Source organism: Balaenoptera acutorostrata, chromosome 14 (assembly GCF_949987535.1).
Source record: "Balaenoptera acutorostrata chromosome 14, mBalAcu1.1, whole genome shotgun sequence".
Lineage (NCBI taxonomy): Eukaryota > Metazoa > Chordata > Mammalia > Artiodactyla > Balaenopteridae > Balaenoptera > Balaenoptera acutorostrata.
In genome coordinates, this window is record NC_080077.1 from 66,120,593 (window position 1) to 66,147,142 (window position 26,550).

General features: G+C 33.7%; 1 protein-coding gene across 5 annotated transcripts in view; it reads left to right on the plus strand.

Annotated features, from left to right (window-relative positions):
• Positions 1–26,550, plus strand: part of EPHA7 (EPH receptor A7) — a 168,263-nt gene that overhangs the window by 110,129 nt on the left and 31,584 nt on the right. For all 5 annotated transcript variants that reach the window (XM_007195968.3, XM_007195969.3, XM_007195970.3 and 2 more), the window contains exon 6: positions 25,798–25,922. In XM_007195968.3, the coding sequence (XP_007196030.1) occupies positions 25,798–25,922 (125 nt within the window). The remainder of the gene's footprint in view (positions 1–25,797; positions 25,923–26,550) is intronic.

Here is a 26,550-nt window from a genome sequence, read left to right on the forward strand (position 1 = left end):
TTATGCTTTGAAAAACCTTACCTATAACAAATTTACAAAAATACTTATTCAACTATTCTTCTTTTATTAAATGGCTTAGATTTTATATTAAGATTTTAAATTATCAAGAATATATCTCATATGCAATGTGAAGATGTTTTTAACTTTCTCCTTTCACTAATCTTTTCAGTTGCTTTGATACTATTTATTGTAAAATTCATCCTTCTCACGGTATTTTAAAATGCTAATATTTTATACCAAGGCCATGTAGAGACTAGAGCCTGTTTCTGGACTTTTTAATCTTATTGAATTCTTCATTGTTTATTTTGTTGGCTAATATGACATTATTTGACTTAATACAGATTTAGATTTTTATATTTTGTAATTTGTCCACCTAATTATAATTATCCTAATTTTGTTCATTCTAAAGTATTTACTTGTCCAACCAAATATCAGTTTCTTTGTGTTGAGGTTTTTAAAAAGCCTCTTGGAATTTTCATTGAGTTGTCATTTTATTGAATTTTTGGATTAATTTGAATAAAATAGAGATTTGTCCAACATTGTGTCTTCCCATCTCAGAACATATTCTATTCCTTTATTTAATTACATTATGTGTCTGTGTAGCTGAGTAAAGGATTATTATTTTCTTCATATAAGTCCTGTTGATTTCTTAGGTCTATTCCTAGGTGATTACTCTTAATGAATTTTTATGCCTGAAGGAAAATAAAATCACTGTTGACTTTCAGAGCTGTAAGATTAAATCTACCATAAGAAAGCCAACTTTTCAATTCATAAAATTTACAGATATGTGCTGCATTTTAAAGGTTATGAAATAGTACACTATGAATGATAGACCGTGCACTCTTTCGTAGTCAATTTACTCAACAGAGCATTTCTGGAAGGTGCTTCACACCATGCCCATTGGTCCACCTCTTTAAACTCTGTAGTAAAAGGTACCTAAAAGTGGGAATGTTTTTTGTTTGTCTTCTTTGTGGTTCTAATACATGGATCAGAGAAGTACGGTCTTGTGGCTGCCCAGTTAGTAACAATTTGACATCCTGGAAAACCCACTGACCAGAATACAAGAAAAACTGAATTCTAATCTACTGATCTATTAAGTTACCATTTACCCTTGACAAGTCACTTCAGTTCTTGGAGTCTCAGTGTCCTCAGCTATAAAATTCAAGATATTGAATTGGAAAAGATATTTTAATTTATTGACTCTGTTCCCACTGTGACCCTACTTCTGTTCTGTTTGCTGGCTCTGTGTCAGTGAATAAGGCAAAATCCATGTCCCCATGGAAATTAGATTCTAGTGCACCTAGAACTGTTCTCAGTCTAATGTTCTCTGTGTCTGTATTACAAATTGTGATGGAGTCTGGAGGAGAACTAAGCCTTAAGTTATAATCAAGAAAGAAATAGCCACTGGAATTCAAGTACAGTTGGCCCTCTGTATCTGCGGATTCCACATCCACCAATTCAACTGGCAAAACTTGAATTTGCCACATGCAGGCAACTATTTACATAGCATTTACATTGTATTTACAACTATTTACATAGCATTTACATTGTATTAGGTTTTTATAAGTAAAGATGATTAAAAGTATGCACACCCACCCACCCAAAGGGCCAAAGAATAGTTCCTGTGACATTCTGCCTCCCTCCATTTAGTCCCTCTTGGAAATCCATCATCAAGCTTGGGGACTTCACCCCAACAAAATTGTAAGCATTGTTAGGTTTTCATGTAAGACTCTTGCTGTAGCGTGGATAGCTGTGATTGGTGAATCAACTGTCTGTGGCTACCAGTTGCACTGAGATTGTAACAGCATTTTTACTTTCTGCACAACAAAGAAGCGTTGTAGATAAAATCTTAATATTTTGGGTCTGTATAAGAAGAAAAGTATACGATGTATGTAGGTTATATGTAAATACTACCCCATTTTATATAAATAGCATTGAAGATGTTGGTATCATTGGGGATCCTGGAACCAATCCCTCGTGGATACCAAGAAATGAATGTACGGTAAATTCTCTAGTGACTATCACTAAAACCAAGAAGCTGAGGAAATAGCATCAGGTGATATACTAGGCTTTATAACCTGCATATTTTTTATATAAATTTAGTTCAACCAGCTCCTGCATGTGTCTGTGGATAAGCTTCCTTACCTCTACCTTTCTAAACTTCAAAATGCTCATTTGTACAAAGGCTACAATAATAGCCACCTCAATGGTTTATTTTGAGGAGTGAATGAAATAACATATGTGAACATTTTAATATAAAGCCTTAGAAAACCTCTGCTTAATAAATCTTAATTTTTGTCCCTGTTCAACATACTCTGAAATTGGAACTTTTCTTCACCTGTGAATTATATTAGGTTGAGATCAATGTAAAGATCACAGTAGGTCAAAAACAGAGGATGTATAAGTCATAGAAGCAGCTTTTCTGTTTAACAACATGCTGATCTCCCAAACGCCTCCTGGAAAGAGAATTTCTGAAATGACACAGATCTAAAAGCTAAAGCTAATTTTGTTCCCACCCAAACTAAGGATAATTCCAACTCTAATCAATGAGGAATTAGATATAAAATATCATAATGGAAATAAGGGTCAGCCAGGGTATTTTTGGCAGAGGCATGCTGAAGTAGAAATTTTAGTGGGTTAAAAAGCATTTAGCTCAAGCCTTTGTAGTATGTTTTGGTGCAGACTTGGAGATATAGTATATAGGGGCCTCAATTACTGAGTTTCTGTTTTTAGTAAATAGCTGCCCTGTAGGTCACTAAGTGCTATTGCTGACAAGGTTGTATATGAGAAAGCTTTTATTTTAATAACCAGTGACAACTTTGTACTTATAAAGAACCTTCCATTTCTCCAAATCCTTTGGTTCAGGATAGCTAAACAGAATTGCAGTCACCTCTAGAATAGTGGACCTAAACCGAGTATTAACACAAGAATAAATGGGACATCAAAGAAAAGGAGATTTTTGAGTAGAAACAGAGCACCAAAACTAATTCTTATAAAATGTGGCTTGGAGTCTTTATGGCCACGTTGAACAAAATGCTTTTCTCAAGATCCATATGCACTAACCTGCAAGTAATTAGGCTCACTTTCCTCAGGAAGAAAAAGTAAGTTAAACCTAGATCATGTAGACTCTACATTGTAGTTGTCAGCTCTTGGTGTTGTAGGTTTAGTGACCTTGGGAAAGTTACTTAAATTCTCTTATCTACTTCCTATTTGTAAAATGGTGAAAATGCCTTATCCAAGGACTTTTGATGATTAAATTAGGTAATTATATAGCACACCTTTTCCAGTGACCAGCATACAGTAGTTGGAAAATTCATGAATAGTGGCCAATGAGAAAGCATAATTTAAAAAATGCAATTGACAGTTGTAAAAACGAACACAAAAATCTGTAAGGGGTCATGTGTTATGCAAGATTTTATAGAAAAAACTACAAAACATTTTCAAATGACATAAAAACGACCCCAAGGTAGAGAAAGGCTGACAATATTTATTGCTTGGAAGTCTTCATACCATAAATATATCAAGGCTTCGTAAATGAATTTTTATATTCAATATGATTATAATCAAATTTCCTATATAATGTGTGCATGTATGTGTGTGTGTAAAACTTAATGTTAGTCAAATTCCTGAATTGAATGGAAAAAGGGAAAATGGATAGGAACAGATAAAACAATTTTGAAGAAAAGGTGTGGAGATGTATTATAAAGCTGTGGAATTTTTTAAAAATATGCCATCAGCAAAAGGTAAGTAGCCTAATAAAACAGAAACAGAAAAAATATTTCAGACATATACAGAAATACCATATGTGACAGTGGTGATATAATTAAATAAATAGTACTATAACAATTTATTGTACTGTATAAAATAAATAACATTTCTATAGAATAAAGACAATTGTGAAGAGAAAAATATAACTTAAACAATTTTGAAGAAAATATAGAAGACTATCTTTATGACCTTTGATTAAAGAATTTCCAGGAAACCCAGTCCATAAAGAAAAGGTTGATAAAATTGACTATATAAGGAAAATATAAGGCACACAGTGAGAGGAAATGTTATACATATCTACCAAAGGAGTAGTGTCCTGTGTTTATTTTTTTAAAAAATTACAAAATACTAAGAAAAAGAAAACAATCTTATGAAATGTATGAAACTGAAGAAACAAGAATGGCTAATAAATCAATAAAATTAGGGAAATGCAAAAATGAACAGCAACAAAAGACCATTTAACACATAAGAAGAATAAAATAGTAATCAAAATATAATAGAATATTGTGTTGTCTAAAACATAAAAATGGAAATTTTATAAATTCCTGGTAGAAATAGAAATTTATAAAACTGCTTAAAATAATATAACAATATTTATCAAAATGAAAATTATCTTACTATTGAAATTCTAGTACACACAGATGTTCAAAATGGTTCACTGTATCATTGTCAGTGATTAATTACAAATAAAAATGGAACATTAACTTAAATGTCTGTTAGGAAATACTGGCTGTTAGATAACATTTTTCTTTCTGTTTTTAGACTATGTGGGAATTTTTAAAAATTTTTAATCAAATTTTGTCCCAACTTTTTTCTCTCTCCCCGCCCCTCTCTCTCTTGCTCTCTCTCAATTTCTGAAAATAATCACACTTGATAGGATTTGGAAGATTTTTTCCACAAAAAAAAGTAATTCAAAACTTTTAAATCTTAAACTTTGAAAGGATGATCATTAAACAAGCTAACAAGAGTTTTAAATAGAGCTGTCACATATTTCAGGTGAAATTCAATAAAATGTGTGCAAGCAAAGGTATTGGTTTTATTCTACTTTTTTGTAGACCTCCAAAGCTTTGATTTATTATCAATAGCATATGTGAATACTTACCTATTAACATATGCCTTGAAAAAGTTGGATTTAAACTAAGCATGTATACATCATTATTAAAGGTATATAAGTTTTTGAGAGCTGGGAAGCTGTAATTAATATAACCATAGATGGTTATCTAAGATGATACATATTATATTTATATATTCTTTGAAACAAAGCAACATTTAACTGTAAATTTATAACATCATAATTTTATTTTTTTAATCTGTGTATGTTAGAAAACATTCCTCTTAATAATAAAGATCAAACTAGTTAACTAGTTAGCCATGAAAAAATGTACATTTCTCCAACACACATTCTTCTTCATTTTTGGTTTACTGGTAGTTACATATAAATCAACTTTTTAATACATCAGAATGGAGTTTGTTTTCTTACCTATAATTGTCATTTGATTTAAATTTAGCTTAATTTAGCGTGTTGCCCCCGATGCTTTGCCCATTTAAGAGGGTAAGGAAAATCTTATTACTACATGGAAAAAAATTTAGTATATTCTATTCAAAGTCCAAAGTTAAAACCCAGGGTATATTGTCATCTCCACATTCAAAATCATAGTGTATTAAGACTTTTTCCACAGCTAACATCCTTGAGGTTGACATCTTCTTGTGACTGAGTAGATAGCAGTAAGAAATTCAATTACAGCAAGTCGGCTCTGTCATTGCACCTGTCTGCTTGCGCAGGAAATGATTTGTAAATTGGGCTTTATCTTTCCCATCCCATAAATCTCCTGTCCATAATTGACACTTGTCACCATAGATGAATAGTGGGAGAAAGGAAACAGAAAGTAAATGAGTAGCCCACCTGGGAAAACAATGTCTTGTTGCCTTTGGGAGTCATTTGCAAACAGCAGTACCTACGGGCCAGAGTTTTTATCCACAAGCAGGTGGCAAACATTTTGCAACTGAAAAATAAAATGCCTGAGCTGAATCACAATGCAGACAAGAACAAAGGAACAATAATTAATATATAACATTTTTCCTGAGCATATAAACATGTCTTCCAAGGAAATAGAAGCTTTTCTTTACTATTTGTGATGCTCGCTTATTGCTGCTGCACATTTGTAAGTATCGGGTTGGTGTCGACCTGTCAAAATGCATTCATGAAGCAAGCATTTCGTCTGTCTTGGGAGTTGATATTGTCACTTGTTACACAACTCAACATCAGTTCAAAGTTGTTTGATACCAGTGTCAACAGATTGGTTTAAAAAAGACAAGAATGGTGATGTTTTCTTTCAAATGTCAAAGAAAGAAACAAGGGATTTCATAAAGATGATCTTGGGAGCAAGCACTAACAGTAAACATATGACAGATAAACCTTCATATGTAATTTTCCTAAACGGCTTATTTAATTTTATGTTTCTTTCTGAAGCTTATCTCATATTGTGAAACACTCATATTTTAAAACAAAAGAAAAAGCATTTCAGAAATTATTAATAATCTCTTGATACTAAAATACCTGAGTATTCTAAAAAACCATTCTTAAATTGTCACCAAAATTTTGATTAATAAAATATAACCACAAGTGCAAATATATTTAAATAACAGATCAAATATTTTACAAACTAAATTGTGAATTACAAAAATCATTATTTATGAATCATGTATGGCTTGCCTAGTCTTTTCTACATATTACCTGATTTTTTAATAATTCTTTAGTGTATAAAATTTTTATCAATAGTTTTAAAAATATACAACTTATTATTAGGAAAATAGAAATTATCATTTCTTTTGAATATTTGCAGATCCAGAATTATTTCTTTCACTTATGTTTTAAAAATATATTCTAACTTAAAAGGATAAGAACGTCATCATTCCCTTTGCTCCCGCAGATCAGCACGAATATAAAGAGTTATTTCCTCTAAAATAAGAGCAGAAGATTAGAAGTGTAGCAATGGCAGAAGCATAGACTTAACTTGAATACCTCTCCACTATCTGCTCCTATCATCTGTGGTTCAAAGGGTTGTTTGCCTATCTACCTAGCATTTAAAGAAGTTGTCAGCATTCTGTTATTTTTGTACTGCAAAATGAAAGTTTGAGTGAGGAAGTTAAGTTGCTTCTCTGTAGGTTATTGTTAGTATAAAATAAACGGTTTATTTATGCCGACTTTAGTATGCTGGGCTTGTAAACACAGTGGGGAATTTCCTGGATATTGATCTAAAGCAATAGGTGTTTATAGTGTAATACAGTGGTATTCCACAACTCTTTATCAGGGTCAACTTTGTCATTTGGCAACTTAACTTAAGAACAAAGAAAAACCTTTTAACACAGGTTAAGAGTGCTGCCTTTTACCTGCCTTTTCTTAAATCACCAGTTTTCCAATAAAAAAGTATATGTGCTATTGTTTATCTAATGAGTGTATCAGTCTGGCCATAGATATTTAAAATACTAAGGTAATATCAACAATATTAGGCAACGTGGAAGACAGAGATGTGGATATCGTTGTAAATTTATTTTAAAGCATCTTTAAGTAGATGCATTGCTTGTCCAAATGTCAAAAAACCTTTCAGTTTGTTCCACAAACACGTATGAAGTACCTGCTTTGTGTTTGGTTCTGTGCAGTGTCTGGGGATGTAACCAGGAACACATACAGTCCCCACCCCAGTGGAGCTCATGTACTGTAAGGGAGGAAGGCATGTAAACAGGTAATTCCCCTAGTTGAAATATACACCAAGTACAGAGAAGCTAAGCCTTCAGTTGTCTTGAAGTTGTGGGCCAGAGCTTACCAGCAGACTAGAACATGGGTTTCCATGTAGAAGAAATTGAGTAGCCATAACTACGGAGTCATGAAATAGCATGAACTGTTAAACAAGAGACAGATTTCCCTGTTAAACAAATTTGAAGGCATTTTGCAATCCTGGCAGATAGGTATGAGAAGGAAATGACAGGTAAGTGATGCTGGAGAAGTAAACAGAGGCCAACCAGTACAGGCCTTGTATGCTGTGCTCATTTTATGACAGCTATTATTTATTCTATACTTAGTTTGCTAAGCACTTCCTATCTTTTCTCATTTAATACTTTAGGTGTCTCCTTAAAACTTGATATTATTACTTTAGAGAGATGAGAAAACTGAGGCACGATGAAATGAAATAATATGCCCAAAGTCACACAGCTTAAGTACCCAGCACTATGATTCTTAATTGGGAGCGATTAAAAGCGCTTAGAAGCATCAGAATAATAAACTCAGAATGTTTTTCAAAGGTTATAATAGGTGTTATCAAGAAATGTTAAGGCCATCCATTCACGTAATTTAAAATAATAACAAATCAGTGTATTAGCAAAGACAATTCCCTCTTATCAGAAAATATTACAGTTTATAATCAATATTCAGAATTTGACATATAATAATTTATTTAGTAAATATCATCCTTACATTAGAATTTGTTTGCATGGATGATTTCACATTTTGTAGAGCATTTACCAAGTCATATTCTTTATTAACACACATAATTAAAAAAATGAAGTAAGATATAATAATCGACTAAGATTGTGCATCTCTGCACCTGATGCCTGAATATAGTATATCCCCATGGATCTAAAGTAAAATACTCAAGGTTTCAAATATATTGTATTTAGAATATTTACATTAAATTATAAAATGACAGTTTGCACTAGAAGAAAATAATGTCAGTTAACTGAATATAAATGTTTTTTGTTGTGATGTTTTGTAAAGTCGATTTGGCATGCTTATTTCCTCTTTAATTTCTTTCTTTCATAATAATACTAACAGTTATTGAAAGATTGCTAATTGCTAAACGTGATGTATGTGACTCACATCTATTACCTTTTAAAATCTCTGCAGCACCTGTATCATTTCAATTTTGCAGATGAAAAATTATGTAGTTCAGAGCAGTTTAGCAACTTGAGCAAGATGACATAACTAGTAAGTGGCAGAGCTGGGATCAAATATTTTCTGTGTGACTTCAAAGCTTGTGAAGTTCGGGGGTGGGGCATTTTTATCAATACATTTTCTTTCCATTTACTCGAATTACTCATATATACATACAAAACAGTGCCCAGTCGTATGTTGTGGTGAGGATGGAGGTTAATTTCAAGCATGAGAAATCAAATTTAGACTGATTCGAAAATACTTTTCCTTCTAACTCTGGGGCATAAAGAAGTTACATGCCATGCATGTGTGTATGTATGCACACGCGTGTATGTGCGTGTGTAGGGGTGTGTGTGTGTGTGTCCTCAGTGGCCTAGTGTCCTTTTGCACTGTACCTAAGGAATAATCTACAGTTTTTTTTTAATGGACCAATGGGCAGCTAACAAATGATTCTTGTTCCTTGAACATATAACCTGGTACTCTGGCACCAGAAAATTATTCCTTGTCTGTTATTTAGTGGCAAAATATTAATCTATTCTGCAACTTTTATCAAATACTTTATTTGGCTGTGTGGTTAGATGCTTAATGATAATTCTTTTTTGTCTTTGACTAAAAAAACAAAAACAAACAAACAAAAAAAACCCAAACCATAGAACACTAGAACTCTGTTAAATTCAAATGTTCTTATTTTTAAATACTGTAGAAGGAACCTTCCATTCAAAATAAATTCTTAATAAGCACAAACCATACAGAATCTGTCTCTCACTTTTCATTGATATGTAACACAAAATATGTTACACAAGTGCTTTTGTTTGTCATCTAAGACAATTTACAGCAGAAATAAGGGATGAGTTCAGAAATATGATGGAGTTCTCCAGAGAAGTGTGCCACTGGACAAATTTTATTACTGGACAAAAGAGAAAATGCTCTCATCTTAAAGAGCAATTAAGCATTTATTGGTCAGTGACTTGCAATTTTAAGTGAGTATCAGCAGGTTAATACTTGCAACATAGACCGTTAGAATACAGTTCAATGTTACATTCTCTGCCTGCAGTTGTACTTTTTGTTTTCTTTTGTTTTGTGATGGTGAAAAGTCAGATTTGTATTAACCAGGAAGTAGAATTACCTTAAATGAATTATTCATGTGACTTTCTGCCAGGTTCCTAGTCATAAGATAACCAGGTCACTGGGCATTCTGAAGAGCCTGGCTCTAGCACTGAGTGAGGAAAGATTGTTATGTGAACATGTAACGGAAGGTGCTCAGAACCCGGCATTGCTTCACTTCTAAGAAAACAGAAGTTGCTGTTGAGCCTTGGTGCTGGTTTGTAGGTAGTCTGTTGATTTAAGACAAAAGAGATCTACAGCTGCATAACTAACCTAAAACTAAGAGAGAGAGAGAGAGTAGGGAGAGAGAAAAGAAGAAAACTTCTGTGTCAGAGGAAAATTTTAGATCAGAATTTTCTTATCAGAATTTTGTAAGCAAAATGGCCTATGATGAAAATAGTCCCTTGAAATTAGACCTGGCAGATTGACCCACAGAGTTGAGGAAAAGTCTAATGCTATTTCTCATGTATTGGCGATTGTTTGAATAGAAATCTGAAGAGTTATCAATTTCATACCTTTATTAAATATAGAGTTTATTTTTAGAGACGATGCACCAATAAAATTTCTGAGACTGCCGTATATCAATGAGAAATATCTTTAATGTACAAGTCATTTATTTCACAATACTTTTCTGTAGTTACCACATTTGGAAATCAGTAGTGATAAAATTACCAAAATATGTGGGTCATAAAGTGCTTTTAATTACAGATATGAAAAGTTTGTATTTGAGTATCATTATATATATGTGTATATGTACGCACATGTTCATATATAGGATACATATGTATTTATATTTAGGTACTGTAGATGAAGAACTATAGTATTTTCTTACATGAAAAATAACCTCGAATAAATATTAAGAAGATATATTTTATATATGTATATAAATATAAAGTGTATCAATTTTTATAAAAATAATTTGTTCTTTTATAATTTTCAGACATTTTGCTTTTTTATCCCAAGCAGTTTTAAGGCCAAAAGAATAGGTATTAACTAAAATCCTTCTTAATGATGACCATTTAAATAAAAATTCAGGGAATTGAAACTAATATTTTGATGGGCTTTGTTTTATTAACAAGTATATTATATATAACCAATGTTTTTATGTCCTATGATTTTATATATCTCAAAAATCCTGTGCAGACACACAGAACAAGATGTAATAAGAGAACTTGGTTGCATTTGGAAATTTTTTTAATAAAATAAAATAACACCTCAGAATACCATAAGCCAAATTATGCTTATTTGAAAGAATAGTTTGAATTCATTGGTATCAGAATTTATCTTACTGATATTGATATTTTGAAAATTACCAAAAATTAATAACTGACTTTTAAGTTACTCTAATATAGGATGGTTTCACTAGTTTGTTTGTCTTTTTTTTTTATCATTTGGCATTTTGTGATGGTTCTCCCTTAGAGAATTGCAATAGATATTGCAAGCAGTAGTCCAAAAAAACCAGTCTGATCTTAAGGTATGTATTCAACTTTGCAAAGTTCTGAAAGATACTTTCACACTTTAATTTGAGAGAATAGTTATCCTGGAACAACAAAAAAAAAATTTGCATCCTAGAGGAAATTTTTAGATAATTGAGAGCTGTACTTTATACGTTAAACCAGAATTTAATATGTACCTAAAGGCTGGGAACTGTGATAAATAGTGAGGACATTTTGTTTTCAAAACCAAGCATGTCCGTCCAACCTTATGGAGTATACAGTGGGGGAGACAGACCTTCATCAAATAATTATACAAACACATGTCAATTTCCACCTCTAAACTGCTGTAAATGGAAATTTTCTAATTCCATGAGAACACAAACAGATTGGGTTGTATTCAGTCAGAGAAGTTGGAAAAGATACTCTAAGAGGAACAGTCAGAATGATGTTTCACCTCAGTGTGAACAGGAGTTTGTCACAGCTGAGGAACAAAAGGAATATAGGATACACAGAATGGGGGGATATTTATACATGGTGAGGCTGGAAAGATAGATGGAGGTCAAACTGTAAGCTATGTTAAGGTTTTGGTCCTTATTCTAAAGTCATGGAAAGCCAATTTTTAACAGCTTTCATTAGATATAATCTGCATACTATAAAATTTACCCATTTCAAGTGTATAATTCAATGATTTTTGGTAAATTTAAAGAGTTGTGTAATCATCACCACAATAAAATATTAAAGCATTACCATTATCCTAGTAAGATCCCTCCTGCCCATTTTCAGTCACTCCCCATTCCTACCCCCAGACCTAGCCAGCTAAAAATCTAATTTTCGTCTCTATAGCAGCGGTTCCCGACCTTTTTGGCACCAGGGACCAGTTTCATGGAAGACAATTTTTGCACCAACAGTAGGGAACGGGGATGGTTCAGGTGGTAATGTGAGCAATGGGGAGCGGCAAGTGAAGCTTCCACTCACTAGCCTGCCTCTCACCTCCTGCTGTGCGACCCGGTTCCTAACAGGCCCCGGACCGGTACTGGTCCTCTGCCCAGAGGTTGGGGACCGCTGCTCTGTCTTTCTAAACATTTTATATAAATGGAGTCATACAATGTGGCTCTTATGCATCTGACATTTCTCAGTTAGCACAATGTTTTTTGAGGTTCATTCATGTACCATATAGCAAGTCCATTCATTTTTATGAATTGAATATATACTGAATATATACTGTTCCCTTGTATATATTCCATTTTATTTGTTTACCAGTTGATGGATCTTTAGGTTGTTTCCACTTTTTGGCTATATGAATAACATTGCTATAAACTTTCATGTTAATGTCTTCATGTGGACCTATGTTTTCATTTCTCCAGCGTAGACAACTAAGAGTGGAATTACAGAGTCATATGGTAACTTTATATCTAACTATTAAAAGAATTGCCGAACTGCTTATCGAAAGTGGCTGTTCTATTTTACATTTCCACCAACAGTGTATGAGAGTTCTAGATTTTCCCACATCCTTTCCAACACTTGTTATTATCTGTCTTGTTGACTGTAGCCATTCTAGTTGATATCAAGTATATAGTATCTTAATGTGTTTTTAATTTGCATTTCCTTACTGACTAATGAAAATGAGCATCTTTTCATACAACCTTCAGGAAATTTGACTTTTGAATGAGGAGAAGTGGCTTGCAAAAGGAAAGAAAAGAGATAGAGAAAAACTAGAAGAATGTGTCATGCGAGCCCAGGATAAAATGAGGAAAAGTTAACAATATTAATGCTGTTGAGAATACAAGAAAGATGAGGATTGAGAAAAGTACTTCACTGTGGTTAGATGAGGGCATCGGTGGCTTATCCAACCAACTGGATGGAATGAGGTGGACTGAAGCCAGACTAGAGAAGGTTGGAGCATGAATGGGTTTTGAAGAAAGGGAGAAAAAGAATCTAGACAACTTTTTTGGCATATTTGGCTGTAAAGGGAAGAAGAGTGATTCCCTGGCAGATGGAAGGGGATATAGGCTTGAGAAATAATTTTATTCGCATGGGAGAAATCTGTAGTCTATTAGGCAGAATCCAATGGAGAGGAAGAGATTGGTTACATAAAAGAGAAAGGGTAATTTGTATGTAATAAATGTATCCATTTACTTAGCATGTACTAAGTGGCTAAAATATGCATGGTGGTGTGTTCCTTGCTAGTACTGTCAATCAATTTGAGACTCTCTATTTCACCTAGGAATTTCTCGTGTCAAATGGCTAAATGAAATAACGTCATTAAAAGGTGTTCTTATAAAAAGTTCTCTTTAGTTAACATGTTATTCATGCTGTCTAGTAAATGGCTTCTCTCCAGGAAAATCTGTTTAAATCACCTGATATGACCTTTTCAGACCTGACCATTGCACTGTTCAGGTTTTCTACAGCTATCTGGTCCTATAAGAAAAAGCCTTACCTGAAATAACTCCCCAATGTGACCAAGCAAAGCAAACATTTTTTCTCACTTCACTCTTAAACTTGCCAGATAAAGATTTAGTGATATCATAAATATCTCTCAAGTCCCAGTTTACATAACCTTACTTTTTATCCACGATCTGGCGCCTTCACTTAGGAATCTGAATCACTTTCCTTCATCCTTTCTGTTCTATATTCAGAAGAGAAATTAATTGAGGAGGTTGGAAGTGTAGAAATCAAGTTAAGTGAATGATCTCCCTTTCTCTTGCTATTGGGAAGATGAGGGTGGCAGACACTGCTGGTTTCCTCCCTAATATCAAGTTCTTTCTTCTTATTTACTATCGTTTTTTTAGGGCAGCAGTACACCCAGCTTAAATTTTAGAAATCCATGTCCAACCTAGGGAATAAGATGAATGAGACAAAAACAAAAGACTGCTAGAGCTTGCTGGAATAGTTGGCTTTCCTTATTTAGACCCGGAGCATTCCCCACTGCCGTTTCATTGCAAGCCTGCAACATGGATATGATTGCTGTAGCAGCGGCAATCGCAACACATTGCAACCATGAGGGAAAGGCCAGGAGAATCATCTTTACATCCTTGAGCCACTGGACAAAATACAGCAACTGCTCACCTGTGAAGTATATTCCTTTTTGCATGAGAAAAGTAAAAAACAATTAAACTCTGTTTATTTGGGTTTACTTACTTGCAACCAAACAAACTCGAACTTAGAAGTGAGCAGACTTTTTCTGAAAAGAACAAGATAATAAAAATTTCCTGCTTTATAGGCCATATTTTCTCTGTTATAATTCCTCACCTCTGATATTTTAGCACAAATAGCACCCATAAGCCATATGTAAACAGATGGATGCAGCTGTGTTCTAGTGAAATTTTATTTACAAAAACAGGTAACTAGCCAGATTTGGCCCAAGGCCATAGACCCCTCCTCTAACTGATAAAAGGTGAAACTAGGGATGTATTGTCCTTGTATTTATGTTCTAGTTAGTTATTGAGATGGTTATTTCCTGGTGGCTGGAGACTATTTAGCAATAAAGTCAAAACTCCCTATAAGGAAGATGAGGGCAGTGGCAGAAGCCTAGTAAATATTGATCAGTTTCTGTCTCTGGCTAAGAGACACCAGAATTTTGGCAGGATTCTGGAAGATTTTAATTCTTGTATTGAAGCACCTGTATTAAATAGTAATAGCAAACACATTTTTTTCATCCTATTGGTTTTTCTGTTTTCCGTAGTTACTAGCATTGAAGCAGAATTGTTCTTAACTCATTTTCTGAACAAATGTACAATATTTTAACGACATTCTGGGTCAAAATGTGTTTGTTGGCTAACCTGGCAATCTAAATGCTTTTTTTGATACTGATTCTATGAAACATGAAGTCCAAGTTACAAGCAACTAAACTACAAATTAACTTTTGGAACCAAACTTATTCATAAATTGGTAACTCTCCCTATATATAACTATTTAATTATAAGCCAGATTTTCCCAATGTATAAAAGTGACTCTTTGGGTATTAATTGGCTACTTTAGGAAACTGCGTTAATTTTCTCTTGGTACTAAAATATTATTTAGTAAATTAATGCCACATGGCACCATTGGCATTATACAGGTTTAGGAAATTGAAGGCAGTTTTCATTTATGCCTGACTTCCTAGGCAATAGCAACAGCTTTAAAATACAAGCTGCAATGCTAGTTGAAATGTATTCAGGAGACTCTATTAAACTACGTACTTAGTTTGTAGTAGGTTCTTGAAATAAAGTAATAAATCTTGACTGGTGTTGAGAACTTATTATTAAGCAATGTGAATCTCTTAAGTTTATGCACTTCAGAGATGAAATGTATTCAGAGTACCTGGAGCAATTGGGATGATAACATTTTTTAATTGCACATTTTAAGTGAGATAATTTTAGTGAGTTTTGAGATACTTTAGGTTTCCTTCTTTTTCTGTTCCTTCACCTTCTCCTTCTCCTCTTCCTCCTTGTTACATTCTTCTTCCTCCTTTCTTCTTTCCCTTCTTGAATAATCAAACTTATAATAGAACGGAGAATTAAAATCAAATTAGTTGTGAGGAGCACTAGAGTGATGATTTCTGCAAAAAATGTAAAAAAATAAGATAATCAAAACCACTAACGAAGAACAATAGCTGCAAAAAAAAATTGTTAGATAATATTTAAGAAAATAGATTGATTTGGATACATACAAGTTTTAGGTAGGCCTAGAAAACATACAGTCAAAAATAATTCATACCGGAGTAGAAGACACAAGCAGGAAAAGTAAAATAAAAAGAAACTGTAAAGTGGAAAAGCATGAGATTGATAGCAGCCAGAATATCATGAAATTGGCTGTTCTCTTCAACCATTATCAAGAACTTGGGATAGAGTAAAAGAATGGTGTAACAGGGAACTGTCACACTTACTTTTGCTTTATTATGTTTTGTATTGTATCACTTTAAACACATTCATATCTCTTTGTAAACAGATATACCCTCAATTATATATCATGTAATAAAGTGGCTTTCAAAAAAATTTTAATGTATTTATTAAAAGTAATTCATAGATGCACGTTGTATATCTGTACTTTGGTATATTTATACACAAACACTCACATGTGAAACAAACATTTTATGAAACCATATCACTATATGCAGTAAACTCAATTTTTATGGTTTCATTCATTTTTTAAAAACTTTGGTTGTAACACATTATACTCATTTTATGATGATGAGAAATGGTGGTGTACTGGAAAAGGACTTGGGGGTTAAAAATGCAGTGTAGTCACATAGTAAGCACACAACTGGCATTCAGTAATGTAAGTTTTATTCTAGTGGGAATTCTGAATATACATTATTAATGTCCTGCTTCAAGGCAAATCTCATGTCTCCTCTTTCTTTAATATTCTTTCTATTAACAATGTTCCTCTTAATAAACAACCTACATGTTATTTAAATAAGTGCTATACTGCCTCTGAAAAGTAAACTGAATCTTTGGAATTCCAGAATGTTATAATATACAGAACAATATTTTAAACATTGTGTAGATATTTAGGAAGAGGACCTAATGAGCTTACTTAGCCACATAGTTATATATGTAAATATTAGTATATATGTTATTACATAATTTAAGAATCATTCATATGTGTTCATGATATATATAATAGTATATAAATTAAAATTATTTATCTAAATGAGGGACTACATTCATCTCATATTGTAAGGAAGTATAGTTACAGTGTATTGAATAAAAAATTTAGACAGTCTGTGTTTAATATAAATTAATAGAAAGAATATTCATGTTGTAAAGAATGTAAATAGATAACTATGAAAATTATAATTAAAGATAGCCATAACACAAGGATTTGGACTAAATCAGCGTTTCAAAAATTGTCGACTGGTATTACAATATTTTTGTGATTGAAATACAACATGATTCTCTATTTATAATAAAACATGTTCCAAGGTCAAAGAAAATGTACACAACTGAAAAGCTTATTCTGATGACATATAAAGGAGGTTTTGGTCATTAACAAATGTGTATACACACACATGTATATCTTATTCTTATTAAGGGTTTATTTTCATTATTGAAAAGGTCTGATTGTGGGCTATAGCTCTCCCATACTTCCTTATAAATCATTTCTATAAATAGTTAATCATTAAAGTGAGACTATAGTCACGTAGTTGACCTTATAAATAGGTAGCCTTTAGCTCTAGATTCATGGAAAATTAGAGATGGAGTCAGATTACTTGATAGACCACATGTGAAAGTATGTGTTTTTTTTCTAAAGCAATCAAAATATTAATTTCCCCACCACCCAAAGTAGAAGAGATTGCTTCATCTGTATTTTTCTCTCAACTTAATATATAATATTTTTAAAAGAATGTGTGTTGTTGGACGTCTTCCCGTTTTGGTAGTTATTTCATTTTTTTTACAATGATACGTTCCTTCTAAATGACTTAACCTTAATGTCTTTCTGTTTAGCTGGTATATATAAAATAGAGAGTATAAATTTTGGAAATTGGTCATTTCTAAATGATTGAAATTGAATAAAACCTGTCAATATTTAAAAGCCTAACATTTGCTAGCATTTATTATAGACAGCCCTGGAATTCCACATTGAAATGACAATTTATTTTCCTGCCAAAGCTTCAGAGGAATTGATCTCAGGCTTAGCTGTACAGCAGCTTCATCTGAGGACCATTTGAAAAATAATGATGCCTGAATCTGATCTCAGGATCAGAGTATTCTGGAATGAGTCCCAGGCATCAGTAAGTCTAATACAGACAAACTAAGTATAGGATAATAATAAATATACATATATATATATGTATTTCTTACCATGTCGCAGGAGTGGTTTTAAGTATTTAACATGTATTTATATACTGATTTCCAGAACAATTCTATTTATGAAGTATGCACTCTGATTAAAGCTATTTTAAAGCTGAGAAAACTGATGCTCAAGAAGTTTGGTTCCTTGTTCAAGATTGCACAATTTGCCAATAAACGCTGGAACCTAGGTGCACACCCAGTAGACTGGCTTTGAGCCCATGCTCTTCAGTCCTTCGCTCTACTGCTTCTCCAAATGTCCTGCCTTCAAGGAGCATCAGAATAGCTGAGGAGACAAACAACTATGAAATAATTAAACATTACATTGTGTAGTACTGTCAGCAAGGGAAATAGGATTTTGGGGAAAAAATAATAAAATAATTCTGTATTAGCCGAAGCAGAAGAAGAATGATTCAGTGAGTTGTAACTTTTTTGTGGAGGCCACTAGAGAGAAAATCATGGATCCAATCTTGAACCTGGCTCTGTTATTATTTAAGATAATAGGAGGGCTTCCCTGGTGGCGCAGTGGTTGAGAATCTGCCTGCTAATGCAGGAGACACGGGTTCGAGCCCTGGTCTGGGAGGATCCCACATGCTGCGGAGCAGCTGGGCCCGTGAGCCACAATTGCTGAGCCTGCGCGTCTGGAGCCTGTGCCCCGCAACGGGAGGGGCCGCGATAGTGAAAGGCCCGCGCACCGCGATGAAGAGCGGTCCCCGCACCGCAATGAAGAGTGGCCCCCGCTTGCCGCAACTGGAGAAAGCCCTCGCACGAACCGAAGACCCAACACAGCCAAAAAAATAAATAAATAAATAAATAAAGTAGTTATAAAAAAATAAAAAATAAAAAAAAAAATAAAAAATAAAAAATAAGATAATAGGAGAGGACTATAGTTATTTATAGGCATCTGGTCAAATATATCAGTAGTACATTCACAGAATGGAATACAACACAGCTGATTAAAGAGTGATGCAGATATGTATGTGTTGAATGATACAAGTTATAAAATACAAGACAAATGAAAGACATCAGGGTTTTGAACTATTAGAATAATATCATCCCTGTTTTTAAAATATACATACTTTTGTATATATCTAGACTATTTCTGTGAGGATACCAAAGAAACTGCTAAAAGTAGTTGCTTTAGGGAAGGGTAACTTTGTGACATGGGAACAAGGTTCAGAGGAAGTCTCCCTTTTCACTATATTCTCTTTTGTACCATTTGAATTTTGTTGCGTATAACATGAATTTGCTATTTTAAAAAAAGTAATTTTAAAAATCTCTGCTCAGATTGACCTCTTCTGGTATCTGCAGGTTCTAGGACTGCTACCTATTGAGTAGACCCCGAAGGGTCCTTTCATCATTATGGCCCATCATGGATTCTCAACACATGCTAAGTGTGTGACTTAGCTTTCCTGCTTCTAGGGCCTGCTCTCAAGAAGTGCCAGCACCTAGAATTATTGCAGCGTAGTTGAAAAAAATAGAGATTAGAATTTGAAAAACGTGATTGAATCCAAAATCTGCCCCTTTCTGAGTGGATGCTACTTAATTTCTGTAACCCTTAGCTTTTCCACCAGTAAATAGAACAACGCTACCTACCTGTACGGTTGTAGTAGGGAAGAAAGGAGATATATGTATATATATTTATAGCAAACTGTAAGTTTCTGTAGAAATGCCACCATGCCCTGCATCGAGTAAATGCCAAACAAACATTTGTTGAGTAGAACCGAGCTAGTAAAAAGTATTAACTGTTGATTGAAAAGATAGGTGACATGTATGACTCAATATCAAGGGCTCCTTAACCCTGCTGGATTGTCATGTTAGGTTATCATTTAGTTATTCCTCTGTGGGTAGGACTGGTGTGAATAATACAGCTAGTTCTGAGCAGCTGCCTAATTTATACCTACTGTTTTTACAATATTCTATTTTATTTACATCGATAGTTACAATTACATTGTAATTCTATGAAAATGCAAACGCACCTGGAGTTACAAATTAACGGCCTCATCAATTCACATTTTACTCAGTACTTAAGCAGAGATGAGCAGGAGTCCAGATATGTTTTTAGAACCAGTTGCCACAGTGGCTTTCTCCACAGCCCTCAGCTCTTTGCCCTTTAAAGCACTTTACATAGACTTTCCAAGAGGTGCGAACTCGTATTGTAATTAATTAAACATTCCAAACAATTGGTTACTAATCATCTGATGATAACAGAGGAAACTTTATTTTCAGAAAGATGTATTAGCAGATCATTTTTGCAAAGATGTTGTGACTGTTGCTTTAAAGAACAACGCTATCCTTAGTTGATCAAGTAGCAGAGTAGTGACGTTTGTTGTTCTGTGAGGAGTGTTATTACCCTACTGAAACGATATTGACTTTACTCACAGTATATACTTGACTGGCACCCCAATCACAATGCTTTCTTTTTCCTGCTTTGTCAGTTCAATATCATTCATTTTTTGTTACAGAACTTTCAGATCTTATATTTTAGCTCTTATTCAAGTTGCCTTTTCAGTAATTGTTCTTAAATATATTTAGAAATCCATTCTGTGATATGTCTTATGTATTATATTGTGTATTTTACATTTTTGAATAAAACATCATCATTCTAATTGGTAGGTGATAGCTAGCAACGCAAAGAGCGTAATTTAATTTTGAGAAAGATCAATTCATTTCCCACTGATTTGTTCAACTGCTTATTATAGAAGGAGATTTATGTTTGTTTTAGCCACAAATCATGTTCCTCTCCAACCAAAAACAATTTGACAGGTACATATTGCAAATGGATTGCTCATAATTCCTGCACACTCCATTGCCCTTAATCCCTGTGCTTTAATTTTTAGATAAAATTTTGTATTTATTGCTCATGATATTATTACTGACCCTTTTTTGTTCACAGCCAGGAAATTGAAGTTTAGTGAAATCACGTTAGAATTTTTTACATATTCCTAAATACCCTAAAAATTGAATTGATATGTTACATAATACTCCACTGGATCATGTATGCTTTTGGTCTACTCTTTTGTTATTGGAATAAATTTACATGTGTTTTTATACATTTGTTCTGTAGTGCAAAAATGAAACACCTATGGGGAAGAGTAAGAAAGCTAAAAGTTGTGTATTATAAAATCCTAAACTCCTAATAATACACACATTTGTTATTTCAAAGGATGACAAAAATGAGCTCCATACTATAAAGCAACAAAAGTGTTCAATAAAAGTCTATTATTCTATAATTGTCAGATTTGCATTTGATTGTGTTCTAAAGATTTTTTCATTTTCACTTTTTGTGTTTACCTAATGGAAATCTAATAAGTGTCAATGGATGTAACAACTTGAGGTGTGTGGTAAAAGGTCATTTCATACTTGTTGACCTATCTTTCCTGATTGTATTATTTAGAAATACAAATATTATTTTTCCACTCACCATTCTTTGTTGAAATTTAGTGGGAGAATTTATGTAGTGAAAATAATGACTAGTATAAATAAATTACTTTTAAAATCCAAAATCAAATTCATGAACTTCATTGAAGTACTACCACAAAAAAAAAAAAAAATTCTTCCAAATGTATGATGGAGATTTCTTTTCTATAAGACAGTGTGTTTTGAGTCCTAATCAAGATCAAAATTCCTTGATTCCATGTTATTTCAACATAAATTTCAACATATTGCATTATTAAACTATCCTATCACTAACCTTTTTTCATAGACTTTGTTAAAATTCCAGTAAATCTATTCTTTCTTTACTGTACGTATTAGTTTTCTATTGCTACCATAAATAGTTACCACAAAAACTTCAAAACAACACTCATTTCTTATCTCCCAGTTCTGTGGGTCAGAGGTCTGAGCACGGCGGGGCTCAGCTGGAACCTCAATTGCCAGCCTCTTGGGCTGAAGTCAAGTTGTCAGATGGGCTGGGCTCTTATCTGGAGCCTCTGGGGAAGATCCACTTCCAACCTCATTGGTGTTGTCAGAATTCCAGGCCTTTGTGCTGGTACCATTGAGGTCTCCATTTCTCTGCCTCTGTCACCTAGGGCATGTCTTTGATCCTTAAAGGCTGCCCCCATACCTTATGTTCCCCACGTGACTCCTCCAGCAGTGGCGGGTTGATTCCTTCTCAAGCTTCAGATCTCTCTGGCTTCACCTTTCGCAACATCTGTCTAGCCCTGGCTGGAGAAATCTCTCTGCTCATAAGGACTGACGTGATTAGATTGGGCCCACTTGAAAAAGTCCAAGATAATATCTTTATTGTAAGGTCTATCACCTTAATTACATCTGCAGTGTCCCTTTTGCCTTGTAATGTTGCACATTCATACATTCCAGAAATTAGAGTATGGAGTTTGGAGGGCCATTCGCTTACTATATTATGTTTTAAAATTGTCTTTTTCCTCACTTTATGCTAGGAAATGTTTCCATACATACAGGTAAGCTTAACATTTTGGGGGGCATAGGGTGAGGGGGAATGGAGCCCTTATGAGTACATTTCATCTTGTAACTTAAATATAATTTTTGTACTTGGATTTTCATTAAAAATTGATTAAGATCAAAGATCATGCATGAGTGCTTGAAGCTCAAAATCTCGAAAATGTTGACTGGTTCAGGTCTGTACATAAACCCACCATTCTTACTGATTATTTTTCAATTCAAAGCCTCATACTAAACGATCCTAGCCCACAAATTTACCTTTTAGCCTGTTATTTGACTTTTGCTTTTCTGTTGCATCAACTTTGTTTTTATACTGTTGAGATTTACCACTTTAAACCACAGAAAACATTTCTGTATTTCCTAAGATCATCTTTCACTGTCATTTGTGTAGACTCCAGATATGTCCCCAATAATTCTTGAAAATATTTAAGGGCAAAACATTCCATCTGTTTCTTCAGTTGAAATTAATTTTTATAGCTGAATATTTCTAGAAACTTAGGTGAGAAATTAATCTGTTAATCATTTTTTAGAAACTCTACTACAAATTCATGTTTAAAAGCTTGCCTCTCTGAATTTGTTTTCTTACATTTTCCAATGCAGGCAATTTACTATTGTCGATTACTATTTATTAGCTTCACATTAATTCCAATTACAAAAGATTTTATTTCACTTTGATAATTATGAAAATTATAAATGTCATAATACCTTATGGGTTGTTAAGTATGTATATGATTTAATTAGTTGTATGCATATTCTTTTCAAAATGAACTTCAGATTGTAGTTAATTGAATCTTTTGGTGTAAGAGCATATTCTTAGTGAAATTGTTACAGTGTGATTAATTTAGCAGATCAAATATATTAACCATAGAAATCAATGTTTTTTAATATTTCTTTCAATTTTACTTTTATGTATAACTTTATCTGCAAATCATGACTGTTAGAATCTGATTAGCTTAGAGATATTTTTGTTTATAAACTGTATATCTTATGAGTTGTATATTCTCTATGCCTGAGATTTTGAAACTCAAGGGAAAATATTATCAATTTTTATGTACCAAAGTGTTGTATTTGAAGGACATAAGGTAGGGAAAGATTTTTCCTACGTGCAATTTATCTATTCTCAAGGGCCATGTGCTAGTACTTCTGTCTCTGACTCTTTTAAATGTGTGGCTTGATACAGTATTAGCAAGGGATAAATTTTTAAAAATAAGAAATACACAGGAAATCAGGAGTATAGTCACTGACAGATATGGCTCTTTGTACAAAAGAGGGAAAATACATTGTAGAGTACTGCACCGCTAGTGCTGTGTTACAGGCTTCAAAATACTGTACATTTCAAATGTGTTTTTTGGCATCTTTCCCCCCATTTCCCAATTACCATCATTTTATCGGTAAAAGTTCTTTTTCCAGGATGAGTAATGAGTTTAATGTTAATGTGTAACTTGCAGAAATCATGTCTCGTACTATACTTAGATCTTGCTGCAACATATTAGAGCTAAATGAGGTACATTTATACCCCAAGTCTCTGCCATATTTTGGAGGATTCAGTGTCTCGTCTCCCTCATCTTGCTGTTTAGGGATAGGAACTAAGCAAAGTGTTTTATAGTTTGACTTACACTGAAAATCACATTAAGCTATGTGTGTTGTTCAAAGAAGACCTAGAGATTGACACCTACTAGTGCTCCCACCTATTTCCATTTAACCTGTTTCCAAGTGGCGCACATCATGCCGTAAACCCTGATCGGAGACCCAGCAGCCTTACTGAGTAATTCATGTATTGACTATTGCAGTATTCTCACCTGTGCTGCATTCTGGTTTTTACTAATCAAAATTAAAATACAGATTTTTTGAATGGCTTTAAGTAAATTAGACTATTAGAGATTACTGGCTAAGTAGAATCTCATCTCACCATTAGCTGGGGAATGTGTTTCCCAAGGCTATGGCTTGGGGATGCAGCTTCTTAAACCACACAGTTGGCTGAGATGCTAAAAATGTTATGGGTGGAGAGAGAAATTACTTTAGAAACAAGTTCTTCTTCGCTGCATATATCCAGGTTTTAAAAGTCGTGGCAAAAATAAGATTCCTTATTAGAAATTGGCTTCATTGGAAACATATCAGAAACGCATTTAGTCTGTAAACAGTCTGTTGAGTACTTCAGCTGCATGCCCCTAAAGGGAAAGTTGTTCCACTTAATCTGCCCTAGTTATGCTTTTGTTAGTAATCTGAGAGGAAATGGGAGTCATGCATCTTCCAGGTCCTTCCCTCAAAATCGTCAAGCCAGACAGCAGTGACAAATGTTTTTTCTAGACATTGATATAAGAAAATATTAAGAAGTAGAAGAAACAAAATAAAGCCAAAGGGATAAACATCAGAAGCTTGCTTAAACAACTTTAGACCCATATAATTGCTTTTCTGTCAGCAGGATTATTAACAATTTTGGACATCTGAAAATTAAATTAACAGCCTGAAAATATTTTACAGAATGAGATAGAGCATGATACATGAAACATAATGACCCCACTGAAATTCAGCCAAGCCAATGCAGCTACTCATTTAGACAGAGAAGATTAACTAGTTAATCGTCACTGAACAAATTAGACAGAGCAAATTAGTTTGCTACATTCCACAGTCTTAGCTACCAAAAAGAGTATATGCCACTAATTAGGATGAAAGAACTCTAGCATGTTATTATCTGTATAGAGAGAGAAAGCAAAACTGTAGCTTGAATTGCTTCTATCAAAGCTTGAAGCCTAGGTTACGTAGGTATAAATTACACGTGGAAGAGTCTGTGTGTGTATGTGTGATCACGCACGTATTTAAGTCACAGAAGCCTTACCATTTTCTCGCACCTTAACCTAATGAAGTATAAAACACCCACACGCACACACACGCACAGACACACACGTGAAACATAAAAACATTATGTTAAAGTTTGATTCCTTTCATTGAAAGTGAAAGTAGCCATTTAATATACTTTGTCTGGCACAGTATCAAGTTATTTGTTTCTTTTAAAAAGTGTACTGCTGTTGCATGTGAAATAAATATTTGGACTTAGAAATCATATTTTGTAGCCTTAATTAGCATTCCTTTGCCTAATTGTCATTCTCAGCCCCATCATTTCCATTTTTTCACTAACTTGAACAATGCTATCTTCTGCTGTTTGCACTTTAATTTAAATTTCTATTAAGGTTTATGAACAGTAATAAGGTCCTGTTTGAATATTCATTAGCTTCTGAATTGTGAGCTATGAAAAGGTGCTTTCTTTTACCTTAATGAAACTGGCACAGCATGGGACTGATCAGTTGTGACATTTGATTTGAGGCATCCAGTGAATTTTCTCATTGTTTATTGACACATCTTGTCCAAACAGCTCCCTCGCAAGTGAGCGGAGTAATGAAGGAGAGAGTGCTGCAGCGGAGTGTGGAGCTTTCCTGGCAGGAACCGGAGCATCCCAATGGAGTCATCACCGAATATGAAATCAAGTATTACGAGAAAGTGAGTGCTAAGAACAGCTGAAACGTACCACCACGTACGATGCTCGGTGTGTCTTGTGTCGACTAAAGCTGGTCATTGTAACAGCTATTTGGAGCTGCTTCAAACTAGATAGTTAACTTTAGCCACTTTTAATAACCCTCTCCCTGAATCTCTGGTTCATTATTATAATGATACTTTCTGTGTATTAAGTTTCTGTGTTATACAGATGAAAATATCCCACTAGTAGTATGTTTAGGTATTCAAGTTTTGATGTCCTCATGATTAGATATAGGATGTTTAGGACCACAGAAACCACAGGGCCCAATGTGGTATTTTTTTTCCCCTCTGTGTTTTCGAAAATGTTTCTTTTAGGGTGTCTGTTTGAGCCCTTGATGATTTATTTTACGTATGTGGTTTCGGTGATAATGACGTGGCCTCAAATAATTTTGTAATTTGAAAAAACTAAGAATATTTTCTGTAATAAATGTGTAGTGTTCTCCAAACTTCAGAATCAGGTGATGATATTTCACTCCTTTAAATTCCTCCTGAAATTTATTTCATATATGTTGTACTAATTATGTCTACTACTTCTTTATACCCTTCTCTCCATGAAAAAAATAGCATGGCTAAAACTCAAGTATTGCCCCTT